Below are 25,855 nucleotides of genomic sequence, written 5' to 3'. Positions count from 1 at the left end.
AAAATGAACCTTTTGGGATATTTTCACAGACTTGCTTGTTTACTACTTCTACATGGTTGGGAAATCCAAATTAAATATGTTTTCATTTCACTCTGCAACAAAGCATAATGGTAAAAAAGTGTAATTTCTGAAATCAGTATAAACAGTCAACAGCTCCAGCTTGTCTAAAAAGCTGAGTAATTCTTTTAAATTTCATAAAATGAGTCTTGTATTTTGACTAGAAAAAAAATATGATTTGAAGTAAAACATTCGAATATTAATGTGATAATTTATATGCATATATATATAGGGCATATATATGGCATATATATATATATACAAATACACACATAAAAAATAACACACATAATACACCTATATAGGATAGGTGTATTATGTGTGTTAGTTTCTTATTTGTGTGTGTGTGTGTGTGTATATATATATATATATATATATATATATATATATGCGAAATTGCCTAATGATAACAATATATATATAATAATATATATACAGTGGGTACGGAAAGTATTCAGACCCTATTAAATTTTTCACTCTTTGTTATATTGCAGCCATTTACTAAAATCATATAAGTTCTTTTTTTTTCCTCATTAATGTACACACAGCACCCCATATTGACAGAAAAACACAGAATTGTTGACATTTTTGCAGATTTATTAAAAAAGAAAAACTGAAATATTACATGGTCCTAAGTATTCAGACCCTGATTCAGATGGGAGAAAGTTGTAGAAAGTCAACCATCACTGCAGCCCTCCACCAGTCGGGGCTTTATGGCAGAGTGGCCCGACGGAAGCCTCTCCTCAGTGCAAGACACATGAAAGCCCGCAAGGAGTTTGCCAAGATGGTGAGAAATAAGATTCTCTGGTCTGATGAGACCAAGATAGAACTTTTTGGCCTTAATTCTAAGCAGTATGTGTGGAGAAAACCAGGCACTGCTCATCACCTGTCCAATACAGTCCCAACAGTGAAGCATGGTGGTGGCAGCATCATGCTGTGGGGGTGTTTTTCAGCTGCAGGGACAGGACGACTGGTTGCAATCGAGGGAAAGATGAATGCGGCCAAGTACAAGGATATCCTGGATGAAAACATTCTCCAGAGTGCTCAGGACCTCAGACTGGGCCGAAGGTTTACCTTCCAACAAGACAAAGACCCTAAGCACACAGCTAAAATAACGAAGGAGTGGCTTCACAACAACTCCGTGACTTTTCTTGAATGGCCCAGCCAGAGCCCTGACTTAAACCCAATTGAGCATCTCTGGAGTCTGGAGAGACCTAAAAATGGCTGTCCACCAACGTTTACCATCCAACCTGACAGAACTGGAGAGGATCTGCAAGGAGGAATGGCAGAGGATCCCCAAATCCAGGTGTGAAAAACTAGTTGCATCTTTCCCAAAAAGACTCATGGCTGTGTATTAGATCAAAAGGGTGCTTCTACTAAATACTGAGCAAAGGGTCTGAATACTTAGGACCATGTGATATTTCAGTTTTTCTTTTTTAATAAATCTGCAAAAATGTCAACAATTCTGTGTTTTTTTGCCAATATGGGGTGCTGCGTGCACATTAACGAGGAAAAAAATTAACTTAAATGATTATAGCAAATGGCTGCAATATAACAAAGAGTGAAAAATTTAAGGGGGTCTGAATACTTTCCGTACCCACTGTATATAATAATTTACATTTACTCACACACACACACACACACACACACACACACACACACACACACACACACACACACATATATACATACATACATACATACATACATACACACACACACACACACACACACACACACACACATATATATATATATATATATATATATATATATATATATATATATATATATATATATACACACACCTATATATGTGTATTATGTGAGTGTGTTATTTTTTTATTTGAGTGTATTATGTATTATTTGATTTCAAGTCAGTGTGCGCCACTGTCTGGTTTTTATCTTTCGTCATCCGACCCTGGATCAGTGTTTCACTGGTGATGTGCTTCAAACGATCTGCGCATGCGCTTCAGTTAGTGTGTCTCAACCGGTGAATGAGAGAGGACGAAGGGTAAGCAGCGACAATAACAGCTAGCTTGCATGCTTATATATTGGCAGAAGTTTTGTTATATTATTAATGCTTTGTCATGCACTGTGTTGTGCTGCGTAGTCTGTATATACTTCTGAGGTGTAAATGAGACTAGAAAGTGCACGGACAGAAAACTAGACAGTGTGCTCAGGCGAGGGCCCGAATCAGATAGCAGCACTGCTGAAAACAAAACACTACCGTCAGCACAGTTGTGACTTACACTCTACCACTGAGACTGCTGCTTAGTTTGAGTGAATACACTTCGTGGTGGTTGAGGGTGATAACACGGGGTTTTAAATGGTTAAGTCAGTGTTGTTGTGTTGCTCCGTTAGCTTCTTAGCTTGCATTGTGAATACGTTGGTGTGCTAAGCTAGTGCAGATAAAAGATTGTGTAAAAGTGGTCATGAGGACATGAACAATGATCATGAGGACATGAATGTGTCTTATTCACTGCTGGATCTGGACTTAGTGAGTTTTGAAAGCAGGAAGAGGTTGTAAACAGTCTGCTGGTGTTCTGGAGCTGACAGATGGCATTGGCTGTGTTTCAAAATCTAGTACGCTCCCTAACTAGACAGCATTCGAGCCACTGACTCTCAAGATAACTTGAAATTATTTAAATTCAGTTTACAATCTTGCAAACACGGCTCTCAGTAAATGATATAAATCTTTTTTACAGCCACTGTAGTTATGAATTAAATCTAGACTTTTAATAAAAGGGGAATTTAATAATCAGCCAAATAATTTTGTTTCATAAAATTTAGTGAGCTGACATATGGCATTGGCTGTTTCAAAATCTACTGAGCTCCCTAACTAGACTGCATGTCTGTGTGCTTTCTGAGTCACTGGCTCTCAAGATATATTAAAAAAATATTTCAAATAAATTGAACAAGTTTGCAAACACAGCTCTCAGTTATCACTAAATTGCATATCTTTGTTACAGCTATTTTTGTTACATAAAATTTAGATTTTTCTCTTCTTAATAATAAACTAAACATGTTAACTATTTAAAAAATCATGAGAATAATCATAAGCTTGATTATTTTAATCTGTGGAGAGGTTTCAGAAAGGTTAAAAACAAGAATCTTTGCAGCAGTAGTACAATATAAAATATCATATAGCCTATAAATGAGGGCCTTTCGAATCTTGTCTTGGGCAATGGGAGCACTTGAAGTTACAAAGATCAATAACCATTGATTTTGCATGTCTTGTGGTAATCAGAAGTGTTGTCTTGGCAGGCAGCCACTGAAACAACTACTGTATTTTAGTTCCTGTCCATCCAGTTTTATGCTTGTAGTGTTTTGAGCTTCCAATTTGTGAATACCGTCCCACAGGAAACAATCTGCCATCTGGTCCAGCAGAAAACGTGAGCAGGTCTCCATGGCCCAGTTCGGGGGGCAGAAGAACCCTCCATGGGCGGCCCAGTTTGCCGCAACAGCGGTATCACAACCCGGCCACTCAGGACAGTCCCTGGACCTGAACAGTTTACACTGTAAGTCATCATAAATACTTACATAAACACAAACACTTTGATTGAAAGTATTTTCACTACTTTAATTTCAATACAAATTACTTAATTGTTAGTCGAAACATGCATTAATAAAGATCTCTAGCTCATCATGTAGCTCTAGCTCTCTAATTGTGTGTGTCAAAGCTCACGATGTTTTTGTTTGGTTTACATTGGCAGGTCAAAGTTTGCTTCTGTTTGTTTGAATGATGTTGATAGCAGTTACAATGTCACATGTTTCTCCCATAGCTTTAGGAGTACAGCAGCCGTCCCTCTTGGGAGCGTCTCCGATGTACACTCAGCAGTCAGCTTTAGCTGCAGCCTCCCTCAACACACAGTCAGCTGCAAACTACCAGCTCTCGCAGCAGACCGCAGCACTTCAGCAACAGGCCGCTGCAGCCGCTGCCGCTGCATTACAGCAGGTGAGGCCCTGGCTGTGATCCACCACTGGAGGAATTGCACAATAAATCCTTTGGCTATGTTTGGAATAGCATTCTAACATACGAGACTTAATATTTCTACAGTATGTAGTGTGTATACTGTGAACAGAATGCAAATTATTCCGGATTCCCACAAGAATGTGGGAAATGGAATGAAATGGAAGCAATTACACTGGCTTTTGACAGGTTTTTGACCTATTTTTTGATTGGATTGCAAAGAATTAAGACATAATTTTATGCAAAATGTAAACAGAGTAGCATACTACTGTTTAAAGCATATATTGTGGAATAATAGTATAGTACCTATTATTTTCCAAAAATGCTAGTATTTGATAAATGAACTGGAAGCAATTGCAGCGGCTTTTAATGTAATGTTTTGAATAATTTTTTGATTGTATTGTCAAAAATTAAGACACAATTTTATACAAAATGTGACAACAGAGATGCATACTACTGTTTAAAGCATTCACTGTAGAATATTAGCTAGTATTATTATTTTCCATAAATGGTAGTATTTAATAAATGAACTGAAAGCAATTACAGCCGATTTAAAAAAAAAAAAAAGATTAATGCATTTTGATTGGATTGCCAAAAATTAAGAATTTTTTTATTTTTACACAAAATGTGACAACAGAAAAGCATGCCACAGTTTAAAGCAACAATATTAACCTTTTTTTTTTTTTTTTTTTTTTTTTTTTACTGTGGAATAATAGCTATTATAGTACTTATTATTTAAAAAAACGTAGTATTTTGATAAATTCTTTTTTTGACATTTTTTGGATTGCTAAGAATTAAGGTATAATTTTATTTGTCAGATTAGCATACTACTGTTTTAAGGCATTTATTGTGGAATAATAGCTAGTCTAGTACCTATTATTTTCCAAAAATGCTAGTATTTGATGAATGAACTGGAAGCAATTACAGCAGCTTTTAATGTTACATTTTTAATACATTCTTTAATTGTATTGCCAAGAATTAAGATAGTTTTATGCAAATTCTGAGTAGCATACTTCTACTGTGGAATAATAGCTAGTGTAGTATCTGTTATTTACAAAATGTGACTACTGAGTAGCACACTACTGTTTAAAGTGACAATACTGACATCTTTTATTGTGGAAAAATAGTTAGTATAGTACTTATTTTCCAAAAATAGTAGTAATTATACCGTATATTCTGTGCACATAACACTGCACAGTAGCACCTAAACCTAACCTGATCATTGTGGTGTATAAATTGCTTCCTCCTTCATTCTGAATTGTACTAGTCTGCATTTTTAGCATGCTCAGTTGTTGGAGCGCTGTAACCTGAGCCCTTCCCCCAGCCTGCAGTCTTGAGTCACTGGTGTGTTTTATTTTAGTCGCAGATCAATTCAGCCCTGCAGCAGTATCAGCAGCAGCAGCAGCAGCAGCAACAACAACAGCAGCCACCTCAAGGCCCCCCGCCACAACCTCCACCTCAACAAACCCTTTACAACGTCCCACATCAGGTACACACGCTCAGTCTCATACACACCACCTCTTTCACATCACCTCTTAGCTTTCCTAAAGATAGTAGGTGCCCTAGTTTTATCATGAAGGTTTTGTTCGTTGTGATATCAGAAGGTCATGGATTTGATTCCCAGTGAGTTTATGTACTGGTAAAATGCATTTGCTTGGATGCACTGTAAGTCTCTTTGGATAAAAGTGCTTGTCAGGTGTGTAATTTGTATACACCATGACAGAAGAACTAAAAGGACTGCAGTCCGCAGAGCGTTTACTCAAAAGAGGGCAAGTGCTGCAGTGCATGAGTGCCTGTCTGCATTATTTAGCTCTCAGGACTCAGTTCCAGTCTCACTCTTGGTAGATGTGGTCAGTTCTGATTGTGAATCCAAATACCATGTACCTTTCAATTTATATTTATATTCTATTCTGTACTGGCATCATTTAATTGTGGCGTAAAAAAAGCTGAGACTTAAAAAAAGATTTAAAATAAATAAATAAATAAAATGCAGCTTTGGTGGCCATCTTTCAAAAACATTAAAAAATCTATACCGAACTCAAACTTTTGAATGGTATAGTATAGTTATTGGAGCTTATATTTATAGTTAACCTGTAGAAAATGTATCCAATCCAAAAGGTACTCAATCCAGATTTGTTCATTCCACTTAATTTGTGGCTTATGGTTAATTTGTTCTTTTGATTTTTCTTCATTTCTGGCAGCTTCCACAGCCCCAACAAGCCCTGCTATCACAGGTACACCGTGTTTCCAAATGCTGTATTTGCATCACATTTGAATTTTTCTGGGAAAGCCCATGTCACCATTTTAAAATTTGTAAAAAGAAGTAAGAGATCCCCTAATATTGCCAGATATGAAGAGTTTATGCTCTGACAGTGGTGCTATGTGTGTTTTGCAGCCCCCTGTTGCCTTGCCCACCAGCCTGAGCTTGTCAAACCCGCAGCAGACTGCACAGATAACCGTGTCCTACCCGACCCCCCGCTCCAGCCACCAGCAGCAGACCCAACCTCAAAAGCAGCGTGTTTTCACAGGGGTTGTCAGCAAGCTGCACGACACTTTCGGCTTTGTCGATGAGGATGTCTTCTTTCAGCTCAGGTGCTTTATAGTAAATGTGCAGGTTTGAGTTGTGAATCAGTCTTTTAAAGGCTGCATTTACACTGCAAGTCTTAATGCACAGATCTGATCTTTTGACCAGATCCAATTTTTTTGTCCCGCCTGTTTACGTTCACTTTAGACACGACTGGTATCTGATATCTGTGTTTACATTAATCCCCGCCCAAAATGATTCTGTTGGTGATTGCTTACTATGCAACATCAGGGCTCGACAATAAGGACTGCCCGATGGCCTGGGGCCAGCGTGAAAGAATCTTGGGCCAGTTGATTGAACTGTTACTTGCCTGATCGGGCCAGTGCTGCATCTTCACAGAAGTTGATAATTTGAGCGTTTATAAGCCTTGCCAGTTTAAATATTCAAGCGCATGTAGACATGAAAGTACCTCAGTACTATGTGTCTCTCAGTTTGCTACTCGTGCGCTGTGTGATAAGTTTTGTGTGCGCAGCAATACACTTTCAAACCTCGCGCCCAGAACACCACGTCTCACAGCGTGCAAATACTCTGAGCTTGCATGGACATATTCACACAAAATTGTCATTCACACAAAATTGCCCGTCTTGTCGAGTATCATCGTAAACTTAGTCTGTTATGTCTCCAGTGAACTTAAACGTGAGATAAGATGCATGCGTAACAGTATATTGGATCCGTGCAGCTCTTAAAGTGACAGCAGCCTAATATTCCTGCTGCTTTTTGTTTTTGTTAATCAAACAAAAGAGAGAAAAAAAAAAATCACTCGCTGCTCTTGACTGAATAACTTTAATAAGGGATAATCTATATTTATACAGTGAAGACTATGCACCATGATTACTTTCCAGCATGGATAAGTTAAAAGCTGTTATGGATGTTTGCAGCACAAAATTTGCCTGAACAGATATAAACTGGAAAACAGTAATGGTTGTTGTTTTATCTTCAGGTCGTTAGATCTAGAATTCTGAAGTGAAATAAAGTAGCGTGTTAAGATTTATTTTAAATGAATTAACAACAGAGAGAATTATCTGTGTCTGTAGCATCTCAATGCAATGGTAAAGATGTGAGTTTATACAAAAACAGCGAAGTTATCACCATGTTGCTGAGAAATGTAATGTAGCTTTTAGTAGTGAAACTGTTTTATTTATTTATACAATTCACGGGGCAGAGGATATAAAGTTTCCACCTCTAAAAAAAAAAAAGTGCACATCTGATGTCGGATTTGTATCTGATTTAAAACCACATTTGGAAGTGGCTCAGAATGGATGCGAAAAAATTGGATCTCTTGCGGATGTTTGTGTTTACACCTGTGCAACAAATTCTGATCTGTGTCAGATGTGTTAAAAAATCAGAATTTTTTTTGTGCCAGAGTAAACGCAGATGAAAGATCAGGTGTGTAATTTGTGTGTGTGTCTTTGTAGTGCGGTTAAGGGAAAAACACCTCAAGTCGGTGATCGTGTTCTGGTGGAAGCGGTCTACAATCCCAACATGCCTTTCAAATGGAATGCCCAGCGCATTCAGACTTTACCTCAGCTGCCCAACCAAACGGTAAGCAAACCCACATGGTCTGAATGGATCCGTGGCAGATACAGTCTGATATGGTTCTGCATCCACAGTGTGTCATGATGCTGCTGTTGATTCCTGTGTTCTCAATCTCCATGTAGCACCAGCCGCCTCAGCCCTTACCTCAGGTTTCCCCACAGCTGTCCAGCTTTTACTCTGAAGCAGGAATGCCACGCTACTCTGACATGCATTCTGCGGTGGATTCAAGACAAAATGTAACCCACGCCACTTGACCCCTGTGCCCCAAATCCCCATTCTGTCCTTCTCCTCCCCTTTATCTTCTGCCTGATCCACTCCTCCACTCTCCTGTTTCACAAACAGGCTTTAGTCACATGTCCTTGGGTTTCTTTTCGCCCACCCAAGACGAGTTGCTGTTGCTGCTTTTTCACCCTTCCCTGTATTACAGCTCACAGCTTGCGTGTTGGATTTGTAATTGAACATTTTTCAATCCATAGATTCCATCTTTAGCTAATCAGCACCTGCTGTGCTATTAATGCACTTTGTATTGGGGGGGGATGCTGTAGTCTGTTTTTTTTTTTCTTTTCTTTTTTCAATTACCCAAACTAAATATAAAAAAAAAAATCCCCTTTAAATTTCATTCCAAAATATTAGTAGTACAAATACCAGTGAAATTTTGCCTTTTATAATGATTAACACTAATTACCTTAAGCTAATTCATTAAAAAATATACACTGTGTGCAGAATTATTAGGCAAGTTTTCTTTTACAGGCAAAATGAACCAAAAAAGAGATTTAACTCAGACTGAAAAGTCAAAAATTATTAAATGCTCATGAGAAGGACGCAATACTAATGCAATATTAGAAATTGCAAAGTTAAAGCATGACCAAGGGACAGCAAAATGCTCATTGGGTCAGAGGGGTCATACAAAAACAGGTGGAGAAGAAAAGACACATGTCAACTGCAAAATAATTAAGAATTAAGGTGAAGAATTACCACATCCTCTCGTACCACTGTTTGAAGATTTTATCATCCAAAATCTGGCAGTAAGTTTTGCAAGATAATTTTTAGTCCATCTCTGCACTCCAGGTGGGTTGCAGTTCTGGAAAATGGTGGCGCTGGAGACTAAAGGGTTCCTGATGGTTTCTCACTTAATTCTTCACCTTAATTCTTAATTATTTTACAGTTAACATGTGTCTTTTCTTTTCCACCTGTTTTTGTATGACCCCTCTGACCCAATGAGCATTTTGCTGTCCCTTGGTCATGCTTTAACTTTGCAATTTCTAGTATTGCATTAGTATTGCGTCCTTCTCATGAGCATTTAATAATTTTTGACTTTTCAGTCTGAGTTAAATCTCTTTTTTGGCTCATTTTGCCTGTAAAAGAAAACCTGCCTAATAATTCTGCACACCTGAATATAAGGCATTTTTCATTTCCAGCCTTCATGAACAATTATATATCACTTATAAATGATTAAAAACAATATTAATAGTAGTTATCAAGATTGATGTGGATTGGAATTGGTAAAATGTGCTTGGAAAAAAAATATGATCAGAAAATCAACTTGCTTAATAATTCTGCACACAGTGTATATGTAAATGTTAATAAGTTAAATTAAAATAATGGCATGTCGGTGCAAATATTTATCAAATAAACACTGTTTAAAGTTTTATTTTTATAAAATGAAGAGCAAAGAAAGTCTGGTATTGTTACTACTGCTATTTTTATTTATTTATTTTAAACATTATCATGAATTACCTGTACTTTTGACATCTCTACACCTGGACTCAATTGTCACACTGAGCAGGTGCATGTTGATAAAGCAAATGCAGACTGCTGTCTGTTTTGTTTTATGTAACTAACAATAATTTTGAGACTCCTTTTGAAATGCCCAGAATGCTTGCCTTGCATTTTCTCTTGAAAGAAACTGTTTTTTTATTTTTCTTTCAACAGGGGCCAAAAGTGGTAAATGATAACAGCAGTGCTTCTACTTCCTCAGTCTCCAGCTTTTTCTAACCATTTATTTTCTTTTTACTTAGTGCTTCACACTCATTTAGGCACCTTTTCCTCCCATTCTTTAAGACAGGTTATCTAAACTTTATGTATTGGAGACGGATTAATGTTATTTATTTGAAGGCTTGTTTTATAGCCCCTAGTTGAAAGCTGTCATAAACATTTTGATGTTTTTTGATGAATAAATATACAGCAATATGTTTGTTTTTGTTTTTATAGATGTTGGTTTGTTGTCTGAACTAGGGCTAGTCGATTTAATTTAATAAATTAATAAATGTAATTAATTTCCACAAAAGCAATGCCAGTTTGGTTGAAATTTACTACCTTCCTTTAACTGAAGGGGAAACAACAAAATATTGAGACATTTCAGGCTAAATACATGATTTTTGATGTCAAAATATATTAAAGTTGTAAATTGAACTGAGATATAGATTTAACTATATCGCCCAGCTCTAGTCAAGCACTAGTTCATTAAAAAAAATTGTGATTTTTCTTATCTTGATGGTTGTACATACTAGCAAACCCATCCCTTTTTCTCCGTCTCATCTTCTCAGAACCAGCCGCCAGGCCCGAACATGATGAAACCAGGTCCCACCATGATGCAGTCTCTACCCCCGCCCACCACGTTCAGCGTCCCGGCCCAGGGACCTCCTCCATCTCTTCTGCAGGCTCAGCTCTCAGCTGCCTCTCTGGCCCCACTGCTGCAGAACCCACCACAGCCACTGCTTCCCCAGCCACCCCCTAAAGGTGCATCAACCCCCTCGACCTTTTGCAGAGTCACTCTTTTACAGAATCAAATCTGATCTCCCATTTCTCTCTCTGTGCCGTGTGTAGACTCTGTGTTCTCAGGGGGTTTGCTGCAGCCCCCGGTGCGGATGATGCATCAGCCACAACAAGTGAGGCGTGTGGACCCCTCACCCCGCTTCCCTAGCCGCAGTGACCGACCTGAACTCATTTTGAGGAAGGATGACCGCAGGTCAGCGCTCAAACATACATCTGAGAGTTAGGCTTGCTGCGGTAGTCCTTGTTACCGGTGTTACACGGTCCAACAATTATATAACCTGGTGCACCGCCACCACCCCTGTCGTTTATCTTTTTCATAGAAAAAGTCACTCAAAAGATGTACAAACAGTGGTACTCAGATAAATAATAGCCTACAACAGAAACTGAATAAAGTAATCAAATGTAAAATAACACTGGATAGTCTTCACTGTGTACATTAAATATAGATTAATCCTTATTAAATCTACATAAGTTATTTATTCAAGAGCAGTGAGTGATTTTATGTTTGTCTTTTGTTGTTTGGTTAACATTAATGGCACAGACTAAAGCAGTAATATTGGGCTGCTGTCACTTTAAGACAGAATGCACGGATCCAATATACTGCTGCACAGGCGTTTTCTTTCTCAACTGTTTACATTCACTTAAGACATAACCGACTGTGTTTACGAGAATACTTACCAAAACGGCATTTTGACATTTTTGTGTAGGCTATTTGACTGTTTAGGCGCGAATCCAAAGGAAGCCCACGGTATACTTTGCTTATGCGCATTCTGCTCCATCTCAGACCGAATGCACAGAAAGCCCCCTGGGAAATAGTGTCTCTGTTGAGGCTTAAAGGATTAGTTCACTTTCAAATTAAAATTTCCTGATAATTTACTCACCCCCATGTCATACAAGATGTTCATGTCTTTCTTTCTTCAGTCGAAAAGAAATTAAGGTGTTTGATGAAAACATTCCAGGATTTTTTTCCATATAGTGGACTTCAATGGAGCCCAAACGGTTGAAGGTCAAAATTACAGTTTCAGTGCAGCTTCAAAACGTTGTACACGATCCCAGACGAGGAATAAGGGTCTTATCTAGAGAAACCATCACTCATTTTCTAAAATTAAAAAAAAAAAAAACCTCTCTTCTTCTTCTTCTCTATTAGAATTCCAGCAGTGTAGACACTGCTAAGTGTATTACTGCGATCCACAGGTTAAAGTTTGAACTAATTGTTATATACTTGCACTAGAATATTGTACATGACAATTTAGTTCAAACTTTGACCTGTGGAGGGCAGTAATACACTTAGCAGTGTCTACACTGCTGGAATTCAAATAGAGAAGAAGAGAGCTAGTTCAAGATGAGCATTTATGGTTAAAATGTAAAAAAAATAATAATTTTAATTTTCAAATGAGCGATGGTTTCTCTAGACAAGACCCTTATTTCTCGTCTGGGATCGCTGTAAACTGTAATTTTGACCTTCAACCGTTTGGGCTCCATTGAAGTCCACTATATGGAGAAAAATCCAGGAATGTTTTCCTCAAAAACCTTAATTTCTTTTCGACTGAAGAAAGAAAGACATGAACATCTTGGATGACATGGGGGTGAGAAAATTATCAGGAAATTTTAATTTGAAAGTGAACTAATCCTTTAATGCACTTTTAACGACACTGTTTAATGTTAAGCACATTCTGCAGTTTAGCAGCAGTATACTGCATTTTACTATTATTCGGCTGATTTGAATGTTAAGTTTGGCGTAGGAAAGAACAAAAGCACATGCTGAATGTGGCAGCAGCACAATAATCATTTTACCTCTTGTTTTCATAATCATTGAAAGCAAAAATTTGGCAAAAAACAATTACAATTAATTGCACAGCCCTAACCCACCCCCCACCCCGCTTGTGACATCCCTACTGAGATTAGAATTACTTCAGCCAGAAAGAATATTGGGTATTGAGAATTTTTATGTGCTCTACATGCTCATTCTTTATTTTGCCTCTGTTTGTTTAGTCGGGAAAGAGAGAGAGAGCGAAGAAGATCAAGAGAACGTACACCCACAAGGAAACGTTCTAGAGACCGGTCTCCTCGTAGAGAACGTTCTCCGAGACGGCCACGCAGAGTCGTCCCAAGATATACTGTGCAGTTCTCCAAATTCTCTCTTGATGGGTAAGTTAATTGTTTTAGAGGAAGTATCTTGAGATGCAAATTAGATATAGTTTTTGTTTTGTTTTGTTCAGCCCAGACATGGGAGAATGAAATTGTTTCTCTACAGGTCCAGGCAATAATTCAACGTTAATGTTACCAGCATGACAACGATATATAGAAAGGTCATTTTGCATACCAAATATCAGCAGTGCAATCCAACAGATAAGGCAGCGGTCCGGGAGCCTATGGCTCGTGAGCCAAACTTGGCTCTTTGACAAAAATCATGTGGTTCGCCAGGTCTTACCAACAAATGATCGATAAAACCATCAGACAAATCACTAGAGATTAGCTTTCTACAGAAAATATACATGACTGTCTTTTTCTGTTCTCTGCAGTTTCAACTGTGACGTGATGGAGTTACGGCGGAGGTATCAGAGCCTCTACATCCCCAGTGACTTTTTTGATGCTGTGTTTACCTGGGTGGACGCCTTTCCCTTAACACGACCTTTCAACTTTGGAAACTACTGTAACTTTCACATCATGCATAAAGAGGTGGACTCTCTTGTGAAGAACACAGCTGTGCTGGACCCACCTGATGCCAACCACACCTATAGCGCAAAGGTAATGCCCCTCATCTTTTTCTTATTAATGTAATACTTTTCCCAGGTTTGATTCAGTGGTTTTTGACAGTCATGATTAATATTGATGTTATAGGTGATGCTGCTGGCCAACCCTAGTCTAGATGAGCTGTATCATAAGTCATGTGCTCTGGCAGAAGATCCAGCAGAGCTGAGAGACTCCTTCCAGCACCCTGCCCGCCTCATCAAGGTACAGCTCTCTGAATTACACTACTAACTGCAACAAACTAACTAGGTTTGTGTGATCAGCTTGCATTATGTAATCATTAACTTATGTGCTTTTTAATGTAAATTGTTTTGCACTTATATTGTAGTATTTCACAGGGATGGACATCATTACAGTGTCGGGGACTGTAGCTATTATAATCCTGCAAAACATTAATGTTTTAACTCTGGGTTTTTATGTCTGTATCTGTACCAGAAAACACCATCTAGCCTTTTTTGTATGGTTCAAAAGAACAACATTTATCTGAAATAGAAGTCTTTTGTAACATGAATACCATCATTTACTGACCTCTGAGCTCATGTTAGCTCCATCTGGGATTTTTACTTCCAGAATTCTGCTGTTGTAATCTATTAAATGTCACATACACTGAAACTCATTTTCTCGTTCCCCTGGACACTGAAAAATGTTTGTCCACTCCTGTGTTTAATGTGGGGTGTTTCTAAAGGTGTTGGGGAGCTGACTGTGATGTCTCTGTCCTATTCCATTGCTGAACGCTTTGCTGTGTGGAATAAGCTTGTCTGATGTTGTCTCTCCCTGTGTCCGCCGCATACAGCGCCTTCGAGAGTGCTCAGCAGCTTCCCAATGTTGCGTAACCCATTTGAACTCCTCTGTTTTCAGTTCCTGGTGGGGATGCGGGGCAAGGACGAGGCCATGGCCATCGGGGGTCACTGGTCTCCCTCTTTGGACGGGGCCGACCCGGAAAACGATGCCTCGGTCCTTATAAAGACAGCCATTCGTTGTTGTAAGGCTCTGACAGGCATTGATCTGAGTTTATGTACCCAGTGGTAAGTACAGCTTCTTTCTCGATTTGTGCCGACGCATCTCCATGTGTGCATCTTTAATATAAAAAAAAAAAAAAGGCCCAGCAGACAACATCCAAAATCTGTGACCCGCTGCATGGTTTTGATACAGCAGTGTATCTCCTGACATGTTTGATGCTTTTGTGTTCATAATTTTTTTTTTTTTTTTTTTGCAATGTTTATGCTAATGTGTGTGGCAGTCCTGCCTCTATATCTATATATGTGGTGAATGCATTGATTCTTTTGCTCCGAGAGCAGAGCCAGAGGAGTCGCCGCCGCCATTGTTACTTTCTGTTCTCTCTGACCTTTGCCTTGTGTTAAATATCTTACATATTTAACTTGCTTTCACTGTGTCTGAATCTGTCCTTCTCTCACACCCCCGGGGGTTCGTAAGCTATCTTTCACGAGCAACCGGTTCAGATTCACGGGTGCCGATGGGAGGGGCCTGGCGCAAGGGGGGAGGGGTCATTGTAGTTTTTGTTTAGCTGTCGATATTGTCTGTCGACCTCCCTGATGCGTGGCTGCCGTTCATCCTGAGAAACCCCCCGTGGAGTTCCGCAGACTGTATTTTCATATGCGTCTCATTCGGGGGGTCGAGGGGATCGCAGCTTTCTGTGTGTGTGTGTGTGTGTGTTGGGGGAAATGGGTGATGTCTCACAGAATGTTTCTTTCCAACGCGCTTCTTCCTTTGCGACAGGTATCGTTTTGCAGAGATACGCTATCACCGCCCTGAGGAGACTCACAAAGGGCGGACAGTCCCCGCACATGTGGAGACAGTGGTTTTATTTCTCCCGGATGTTTGGCATTGTCTTCCTACCCGCTCAGAGTGGGAGGGGCTGTCCCGTGGACTCAAGGAGCAGCTGGCAGAGAAACTCTTGGCTGAACGGAAGGAGGCTGATGGAGAACAGGCACTGAACGCTAATCTCTCTCTTCTCATTTCCGCTTCTCACAGGCACAGGAATAGACAAACAAAACAGTCAGAAAACACAGAAAGAAACAGACAAGTATCACAGGCATCATACAGATCCCACTTTTACCATCCCTTCCTCTCATCCCTGTCTCATCCCTGACCCTCCACCCCATTTCTTCCTGCTCTCCCTCTGTCACGCAGTCTCACACACAGCGGAAGAGCTTAGATCCTACTTTATGACACCAGCGTCAACTGGTAAAACAGCTTCCAGCTCTGCCCGTTACGTGATTGATGGCCTGATTGACATAACTCAAAATTTCCAACAAACTTGATCTGATCTGAAATTTGATGCATGAACCAATGAGAACAATTGAGAAATGAATGCTGGAATCTGGAGAGCCAGTTGCGTTTATGATGTTTGTGTGTTTTTTAGATTGTTTTGTTTCCTGTTCGAAATTCAGTATCTGCCGAACTCTCTGAGTTCTGTCTCTTGTCTGTCTCTTTTTTTTATTTTATTTACACTTTTCTCTGATTGGACTGTGTCTAGACCCTTTGTGGATGTGATTTTTCCAGGGAGATTGTTTATCCGAGGACAGTTCTGGTTAGGGGTTTAAGAAAACAAACTAAAAGAGTACATGTGGGCCAGAAAAAAACAGCAATTAACATAGACGTAGGGTTTGGAGACCTTCTCTGAGTGCATCTGTCCCATGTCCATCTCTTAAACCCACTGTCATTGATTATCTTTTTGTATTCCACAGAACTGGCATTGATTGGCTGATGAGTGGGATATGGATCTGTTTCTGAAAGCTATAGAGCTTCCTAGCAGTGGAAATTTTTTTTTACCCAATCAAGAGCTCAGTAGGAGGAGACAATGAGAGACAGTTGTGACCTTGCTTCTTGCACGGATCAACTTTTGTTTCAGAAAACTCCTTTGGAGTCCGAGAGTGGTGCGTTAACACAACGTTGTCTTTTCTCTCTTCCTCTCTCTTTCACATAACGCGCATAGGAGGAGGACGATAAAGACGAAGATGATTCAAAAGAAGTCACTACGCCAACTCACTGGTCGAAGCTTGATCCGAAATCCATGAAGGTGAGATTCCCACAAGCAGCTTATCTGCTGCACACCAAACTTTTTAGCGTCTTGTCATCTTGTACATCTATATTAAAAAAATCTTTGTGACCTCAACACTTTGAATGGTAGTGTATTTGTTAAAAAAAAAAAAGTATGAAAATTTGATATTTGATTTGATATCATGGAGTGTTTAAAGAGTTAGTTCACCCCAAAATTACTCACCCTCATGTCGTTCCAAACCCGCAAGACTTTCATTCATCTTCAGAACACAAATGAAGATCTTTTTAAAGAAATTTGACAGCATTCTGTCCCTCCACAGCTGGAACTTTGATGCTTCAAAAAGTTCATAAAGAGATGGTAAAACTAATCAATATGAATTGAGCGGATTAGTCCAAATTTTTGAAGAAACTCGATCACTTTATATGATGAACAGATTTAATTTAGGCTTTTACTCACATATAAACTTTGATTAGTGAACATACACAAGCTCAATCAAAACTGAATGACGAGATCAAACTTGTAACATACGAGATCAAAACCTCATTGGCGTTTGAGCTTCCGCAAGAGGTTTGTTCTTGCGTGTCATTCAGGTTCGGTTGAGCTTCTGTGTATGTTCGCTGATCGATGTTTATATGCGAGTAAAAGCCTAAATTCAATCTGTTCATCATATAAAGTGATCGAGTCTCTTCAAAAAATTTGGACTAAACCTCTTAATTCATATGGATTCGTTTTACAATCTCTTTATGAACTTTTTGAGGCGTCAAAGTTCTAGTTGTGAAGGCTGTCTATCAAGGACTCTCAGATTTCATCAAAAAGATCTTCATTTGTGTTCTGAAGATGAACGAAAGTCTTACGGGTTAAGAACGACACGAGGGTGAGTAATTCATGACAAAAGCTTCATTTTTGGGTGAACTAACCCTTTAAGGGGATGATGAAACTTAATTGCACACAGGTCAATGACTTGCGAAAGGAGTTGGAGAGTCGTACACTGAGCTCTAAAGGGCTGAAATCACAGCTGATCGCTCGCCTCACCAAACAGTTGAAGGTGGAGGAGCAAGTAGAGGAGTCCAAGGAGCCTGAGAAACCTGAACCTCCTAGTGTGGAGGAGGATGAGTCCTGCAGACTGGAGGATGACCGAGAGGTGAGAGAAGACCAGAGGATTCTGCTCTTATTGAGAGCCTGTCTAAATCAATCGCATGCAAACATGGAAAAATTGTTTCTTTTCAGGAAGAGGAGCGAAAGCGACAGGAGGAGCAAGAACGTCAGCGCAGGGAGAGACGTTACGTTCTGCCAGATGAGCCCACCATTATCGTCCACCCCAACTGGGCTGCCAAGAATGGCAAATTTGACTGTAGCATCATGTCTTTGAGTGTGCTGCTGGACTACAGACTGGAGGATAATAAAGAGCACTCCTTTGAGGTGAGGATCACTGTGTAGTTGCTGCATATTAATGATTTTAAAAAAAATTAACATTAACTAGGAACTACAAACAGGTTTTAGGACATTTCGCGTGACTTCAGTTGATATAATTAATTACAATATTCTGCTTTCAGCTATACTTTTGTAAATGGTTGTCTTTATTAGTGAAAGAAGGCACGCAATCTTCAGAAAATATTCAACCAGAGCTAAAACTACACTAAAAAAGAAAATAAACAGTTACCAAGGTTATAGTCAAACCAGGTCAAAGTGTCTGAATAATTTTTGGTTCCAAATTTTTATAAATTTTACTGGTAGTCCACTGTATGAAGAATTTTTGGGTATAATATGTCACAGTTTACTTTATTTTGCTATCCTCACTTACATAAATGAACTATAGTGTCCTGCAGCCACTAGTGAAAATATATCAAAAATGTCTGAATAATTTTTGGTTTGACTGTACATTTGTCATTGCCATTTAGTTTAACTTGATGTACTAAAATAACTAAAACTGAAATAAAAATGAATAAAAACAAATCTAATAAAAATGATGACAACACCCAGGAAAATGACTAAAATCTTAACTAAAATAATGAGAATTTAAAATATAAAAATAAAAATTAATTCAAAATATTAATAAAAACTATAATAGTATCTCAATGATACTAACATAACACTGTTTTTGATATCTGTTTCAGGTGTCTTTGTTTGCTGAATTGTTCAATGAGATGCTTCAACGAGACTTCGGCTACAGGATCTACAAAGCACTCGCTTCTCTTCCAGGCAAGGATGAGAGGAAAGATAAAAAAGAGAAAGCTAAAAAAGACGCAGAACGGAGAGATGTAAAGAAGGAGAAGGATGAAGAAAATGGAGAGCCGGTCACAAAGAGAATGAGAGAGGAGGATGAGAAGAGGAAGGTGGGGAAATACTTACAGAATTCCTACGACCATGAAAAACTCGGAAATATCGGGATATTTTAAAGCTGTTTCCTGAAAGAGTCATGTAAATTATTCAAATCTTGGGTAACACTTTAGTTTAGGGTCCATTTCTAACTATCCCTTAATCATCCATTTATCATCCCTTAATCCTACCCATTACCTGAACTTAACAACTACCTTACTAACTATTAATAAGCAGTAATTAGGAGTTTATTGAAGCAAAAGTTGTAGTTAATAGTTAATAGTGAGAATTGGACCCTAAACTAAAGTGACAAAATTTTAAAAAGTCATGAAAATTTCTGTAGTGAATATTGATCAGTGATTGTAGTTACAGCTTTTTTCTTAAACATGTATATTTGGCATCATGAACAACTGGAAAAGATATGGGGGGGAAATTCACACAGATTTGTCATTGTGGGAACCCTGTTTGGATTGATTCTGTGATTCATTCAGATGTCCATTAAATGCTCTGGCGTTGTGATTTGTTCAAATGAATTGCATTTTCAAGCTTTTTTTATATGAAAACAACACTAAGCCCCTCAATTTGTGTCTCCTGGCTAAAGGATGAGGAGAAAGAGAGAGGTATTAAGAGAGAAGAATCCAAAGATGATGATGATAACGAAGATGGCAGCAGCAATAACAACGCTGATGAATATGACCCCTTGGAGGCAGAAGAAGCAGACGACTATGATGACGATGGTAAAGGTCACACCGTTTCATAAGCAAATGCACCTGGATCCTCAAACACACTTTTGATCGTGAATTGCATGGATCTGTTTTAAAATTAAGCAAAATCAAAGTGACATGAAAATATTCATATGCTAAACTAATCCTTTGTGCTCCTCAGATAAAGATGACGAGGACTCCAATGGCAGAGACAGAAGAGACGATCGTCGAGATGACCGGAAATCCAAAGAGAGATCATCTAAAGATAAAGTAACAACAGATCTCCTTTTACAGCACTAAATATTTCTAATAGAGAGAGGAGTGGTATACTTTAATATTTCAATCTGTCTGCAGGATGAGAAGAAAAAGCAGATGGTGACATTTAACAAGGATCTGTTGATGGCCTTTGTGTACTTCGACCAGAGTCACTGCGGCTACCTGCAGGAGAAGGACTTGGAGGAGATCATGTACACACTGGGCTTGCATCTCTCCAGAGCTCAGGTGCTGCTTCTGTGGAGTATTTCACATTTACTTCTTACTTGGGAAGGTTTGATGAGGAACTTTGGAAAGTTTGGAAAGTTTCAGTTCCACGTTTTGGAATTTTGAAAAGTTCCAGTAATTTACTCATTATAATGCTTATGTTTTTCTTAAAATCTGACTTAAAACTTGCTCATTCATTTCTATGGGGAAAATGAAGAGAAATATTGAGTGGATTTGACTGTTTTTATTGGAAAAACGCTGAATTTTTCAGATTCTTAACTGTATCTTAATTTGTTTGTATTAACAGCAGTCTTCTTTTAGCTTTTGGCTAATAATAATATTAGTAAATATAATATTATGAATATGTAGTAATAATAATCATTATTATTATTATTATTATTATTGTTATCTTGCTTATTCAATTTAACAGTTATATTATTGTTATGATTATTAATATTGTTACATTGAATAAGCAAGATGACAACAATAATATTATTATTAATACATTTAATGTTATATGTTGGAATAAAATTAATTGTTATTATTATTATTATTAGTAGTAGTAGTAGTAGTAGTATTACAACATTATTTTTGTTAGTTATTAATAATAATAAATATAGCATGGTTATATTATTTTAATAATAACTTTTTTTTAGTACTGTTAATACTAATCTACACATTATTATTATTATTATTATTATTATTATCATCTTTTTTATTCAATGTAACAATTATATTAGTTAATAATAATAATATAACAAATATATTATTCATTATTGTTATTAATAAAAATGTGTTAATCATATTGGTAACACTTTATATTAAGGTCTCATTTGTTAACGTTAGTTAATGCATTAACTAACTTGAAGTAACAATGAGCAACATTTTTACTGCATTTAATAATCTTTGTTCATTTTACTTAATAAAAATGTTCAGGTTCATGTTAGTTCACAGTGCATGCTGACAAATACAACTTTTGATCTTAAAAATGTGTTCGTAAATGTTAAGATTAACATTTGCTAAGATTGATACATTTTTTAGAAGTATTGTTCATGTTAACTAATGTAGTTGGTTAACAATGAAACTTTAATGTAAATGGTTACCATAATATTAGTATTATTATGTTCTTGTTTAATCAGTTTAACTATTAGTATGAGTTAAGAGAATAAGAGAAAATGTAAGCAGTGACTTCAGGACACAATGTTACCTGCAATTTCTTAGTTGCGAAATACATAGAATATTTATTACCAGACTAACGTATCTTGTTTATATTCTTTTTCAGGTGAAGAAATTGTTAAACAAACCATTGGTTAAAGAGTCCTGCCATTATCGAAAACTGACGGACAGGCCCAAGGACGAGCCTAGCCCCACTCTGACCTCTGATGCTCAAATAGACAACCTTTTAGGTGTGCAAAGAGGATGATGGCTGGAACCAACAAGCTTATTTGTAACACTAGAGCACATATCCATGATGCTGGAGTAGACTGAAACCCTCTGTCTGTGCCCACAGGTAACCAAATCTTGCTGCCTGGTCAGAAGATCAAGCGGGAATCAGAGGAGAGAGGTGAGTCAGGTAGCCTGATCGACTACAAAGGAGCCATAGTGGACGTGGGAAGCATGATGCAGAAGCTGGAGAAGAGTGAGAAAACCCGTGAGGAAATTGAGCAGAAGCTCATGCAGCAGGACATTAAAATGGGTAACAATCTCACTTGTCTCGTTTTTATTGTGTGTTTGAGCAACTATGTCTGATTGTTATGAAAATGTCAATATCAAAGTCAAAATCAAAACTCAAATTGTGCATTTACAATTCATAAGCTGAGGTCAACAATAAGGATTTTTTTCTTCTGGACCAAAATGCTTATTAATTATTTTTAGCATTTGTGTTTATATTTTCTTTAAATTAGGTTTTCTTTTTAGAAAAAATCCACTAAAATTAATATTTTGTAGATGCCTCGTGTCTCCATATTTTGTCATTTTTTATTTTTTTCATAAATCATTACTATTGGTCAGCCTTTACGTCTGTCTGTGGGTTTTGCAAATATTTAACCAATGGAAAGTATTAAAAAGAGCTTGTGAATAAACTTTTTAACTCCATTGGATCCTCAAACTGTCGGTAAATCCTCACTCCGCCTCAATCGTGAATGAAGTGGTGCACACAGTTTGGACCATCTCTGCTTGTTCACAATGAAAAACAGATTCAGCATTCCTCAAAATGAATAAAAACAGTGAAATATAAACTCAGAATATTACGCAAACCTGCAAGAATTAAATGTTAAATAATGCAAATATACTTTATGTATTTAATCTCAATTTAATCAATGTCTTTAACCTTCGATGATCAAATTTAACCTTACTAAAATGACCTTAGATAAACACATTTGTGTTTCTTTTTCCCCCGTTTTTATTACTAAAATATTTTCTTCTCCTATGTCATTTTCTTTTACAGTCTAGAATGGCATTACAGCTGAAAGATTTGTTTTAACTGCCCTCTACTGTACAGGCATGAAATTGCATTTCCTTTAGCCTGAGGCTTATTCATTTCACTTTTGCACCCCCCCCCCCCCCCCCCAAAAAAAATAAAAAAATAAAATAAAATTAAAAAGCAAACAAGCCCAGCCCAGGTGAGGAAAAAGTAACAAAATGCATTACTTTCCATAAAAAATAACCAAGTATCACAATTTTTAGGGAGTAACGCAATATTGTAACACATTACTTTTATATATAGTATTTTCCCCAACACTATATATAAAAGGCTAATGTTTTATGTATTGGAGTAGCGGAGAAGAGTGTCTTAGTCTAGCATTTGTCGTCGAGTCATAGTCAGTACTATCTTAAATAGCCTGTGTGTAGCACTTCATCTTTAATAACATGATATTTTGCTCAAATGATGGAAAAAAACTGAGCACCCAGATAGCTACAGTAAATTTTATAACCTGTAAGTTGACGAAAATGTAATGAGATGCACTTACTGCCTCAGATGCGGCCATGTCTGAAATTCGCTGTTTATTTGAGATTGATTTTGGTAAAATGTTAATAATATAATGACACAAGTGTCTGACCATATATAAAGCCACAATGTAAACTTTGACAACACAGTGTTATTTTAATAAAAAAAATTGTTTGTCCTATTTCCTGAAAAGTGTTGTTTTTGGAGATACAAGGATACAAGGTTTCTGCCCGACAGCAATGATTTTTATTTTTATTTTTTTATTTTTTTTTTTTACAAAAAGAAAATTTGGTTAATTCCATAAACTGAAAAACAAACTTTTTTCGTAACGTCAATACCATTAAATGTGCTGACTGAGACTTTTTGTTTTGTAGAGGAGGATTCAAAGCATATTTCAGAGCTAGAAGCAGCTAACCGGAGCCTTCAGAGGGAGCTGGACGAGGTGAAGAACAATCTCAAAGACACAGAGAACAACCTGAGAGCCTCAGACCAGCAGAAAGGCAGCTATGAACAACAGCTCCACAGCACAGTGTCCAGCCTCGACACCATCATGAAGGAGATACAGGGGGTTTTATCAAACGTATGAACCTTTATTTACTGTGTAGTAAATGGTGAGCAGGACTGTTGAAACTGTGCAGTATTTTTAAATAAATGATGTATGTGTTTTTTTTTGTTTATTTTTAATGCAGGGTGACCCTTCTGAAGACGGCGACCCAAAAACTCAAGCTAATGGCTCAGATGATTGAACTTTCCTCTCCAGCTCATCCACATCTGATCTCCTTTCAAATATGTAAATAAGCTTAAAACTAACACAATACCGAAGCTAATTTCATTTAGATTTTTTTGTTGTTGTTGTTGGTTTCTGTGTACAAAGTTTTAATAATAATGGAGGTGAACTCTCCGTTTCGTATAATTCTATATTTAAAAATACGTCTTTGACAAGTTAATTTGATCAGAGTCAAATGATTACATTTAACAAGCTCATGTTTAGAAGATTTGTTTGAATTATGTAAATTTGTTTTGGTTACTTGTTAATCCACTTAAGCTTTTTGGCCTTTTTCAACAGTTGCTAGTAATTTTAACATGTTTTGCTTTATCAGCATATTTCCTTGTTGAAATAATACACAACTTGTGCCAGTACGTGAATTATTAGCAGAGTTTATTTAGCAATAAAAGTGTTATTTATGTTTAAATCAAACTAAGTTTAGAAACAGCAATTAGGATTTTATTTAGGATCCACAATGAGCTGCTTTTTGATTCCTTTTCATTGTTTCCGTGACAAACAGTGATCGATAAACATGTTTTGTTAAATATATCTTTTGTTTGTTTTTGGTCACACCTGCGCATGCATTTAAATTAGCGCATGCATATCAGCTTAATTCCTGAATAATATTCTTTCAGACTTATTTTTTTACTTAATTTGATCTTGATGCTTTGTTCTGTGATCTCTGTGTAATCCTACCAGGGTAACTTTGTGTGAATGGGGCCATGTTCTTTGTTGTTGCAAACAAAACCAAGGCAGTTACCCTGTTAAAGATGCACTGACTGAGGTCAAGTCCATTCTGAGTCCTGGGTACTTCATATCAGAGTGATTGTAATGTGTCAGAATAGTGTGAGTCGGATATTGTGTGTTTTTCCAGTAGTGTGTTATCCTGGAATTGTTTGGAAGGCAGTGAATTCTTTTGTTTTTTTTATGTTTTTCCTGTTGTTGGAGCAGAATGATTACAGGGGGTGGTTTCTGCTGAGTGGAAATGAGCCCAAAGCAACCAAGTGCATATTATTTTTCTATTCTGGTGTACTCTATGGTTGTCCCGGTAAATGAAAATAAATAAAGTGCTTCATTTTAACATTTCACTCAGTTAATTTTGGGTTTCTCCATTTGTTTTGGATTTACAGGGGTTTTTGGGAACTTTGCAATGCCAGTTTTTCCCAGTAGATGGCAACATTTGATCTGAGCTGGAGGAATCGTGCATGCACTTTTTATGGGAGACAACTACAAGGAAGGGCTTAATAAACACAATTATACTTCTTGTCACAGGCTTGTTGACAATTGTAATGATATGTAAAGTGTTTTGATGAGTTTACTTTGATGACTGCAGAATGTTTGTCTCTGAAAAGGGGGAATTGCTTGGGCCATTCTGAAATGGTGCATGCATTGGTCATGTCACATAGGCATTTAAATGATTGGATACTTTATATTAAATGTTTTAACTACTGTGTACTAACATTTACATTAATTATTTGATACAATGTATTTATTGTGTGGATACATGTATTTACATTGTACTTATATTTCAAAATGATATGCATGTAATTACAGCTATAAATTAATTTCTGTAATTACATCTATAGTTACACTGATGACCCATCTCTTACACTTTAACCTACCCTTAAACCTAACCATACCACCAAACCTGTACCTAACCTTACCCGTATCCCACCTCAATAGCAGCAAGTGTTTTGCAATACAACATGAATATGATAAATAAATTGTATAAAACAGTCTCTTTTTTGTAAGTACATAGTAGTTAAAGACACCTAATATGAAGTGGAACCAAAATATTTTATTCAAGTAAACACTTCTATATTTCTGTCAGCACTGTAATAGCAGTGGGTTTGTAGTGGAAGACGTGAAGGAGATCAAGGTTATACCAACTACAAGATGATGACAGTCTTTAGGACAGATGTGAAAAGTTACTATTTAAGCTGT

General features: G+C 37.4%; 1 protein-coding gene across 3 annotated transcripts; it reads left to right on the top strand.

The window, feature by feature from the left end:
* The first annotated feature begins 1,954 nt into the window (after nucleotides 1-1,954).
* Nucleotides 1,955-25,650, top strand: ccar1 (cell division cycle and apoptosis regulator 1). Of its 3 annotated transcripts, XM_048204257.1 has the most exons (27): nucleotides 1,955-2,071; nucleotides 3,421-3,578; nucleotides 3,843-4,015; nucleotides 5,391-5,519; nucleotides 6,232-6,264; nucleotides 6,426-6,622; nucleotides 8,030-8,156; nucleotides 8,273-8,386; nucleotides 10,697-10,889; nucleotides 10,977-11,118; nucleotides 12,918-13,073; nucleotides 13,448-13,673; nucleotides 13,767-13,880; nucleotides 14,535-14,701; nucleotides 15,414-15,624; nucleotides 16,633-16,716; nucleotides 17,651-17,839; nucleotides 17,926-18,117; nucleotides 18,813-19,031; nucleotides 19,616-19,751; nucleotides 19,900-19,988; nucleotides 20,073-20,219; nucleotides 21,481-21,604; nucleotides 21,709-21,894; nucleotides 23,520-23,725; nucleotides 23,835-23,935; nucleotides 25,042-25,650. In XM_048204257.1, the coding sequence occupies exons 1-26, from the start codon at nucleotides 2,055-2,057 to the stop codon at nucleotides 23,889-23,891; spliced, it is 3,786 nt and encodes a 1,261-aa protein (XP_048060214.1). In that variant the 5' UTR covers nucleotides 1,955-2,054; the 3' UTR covers nucleotides 23,892-23,935; nucleotides 25,042-25,650. The 3 variants fall into 3 exon arrangements, with proteins under 3 accessions (XP_048060214.1, XP_048060213.1, XP_048060215.1); XM_048204256.1 differs by lacking the exon at nucleotides 25,042-25,650 and having other exon boundaries at nucleotides 23,835-24,999; XM_048204258.1 differs by lacking the exons at nucleotides 8,273-8,386; nucleotides 25,042-25,650 and having other exon boundaries at nucleotides 23,835-24,999.
* The last annotated feature ends 205 nt before the right edge of the window (nucleotides 25,651-25,855 follow it).

The sequence above is a fragment of the Megalobrama amblycephala genome, linkage group LG10 (assembly GCF_018812025.1).
Source record: "Megalobrama amblycephala isolate DHTTF-2021 linkage group LG10, ASM1881202v1, whole genome shotgun sequence".
Taxonomy (NCBI): domain Eukaryota; kingdom Metazoa; phylum Chordata; class Actinopteri; order Cypriniformes; family Xenocyprididae; genus Megalobrama; species Megalobrama amblycephala.
This window is presented reverse-complemented; position numbering and strand designations above follow the sequence as displayed.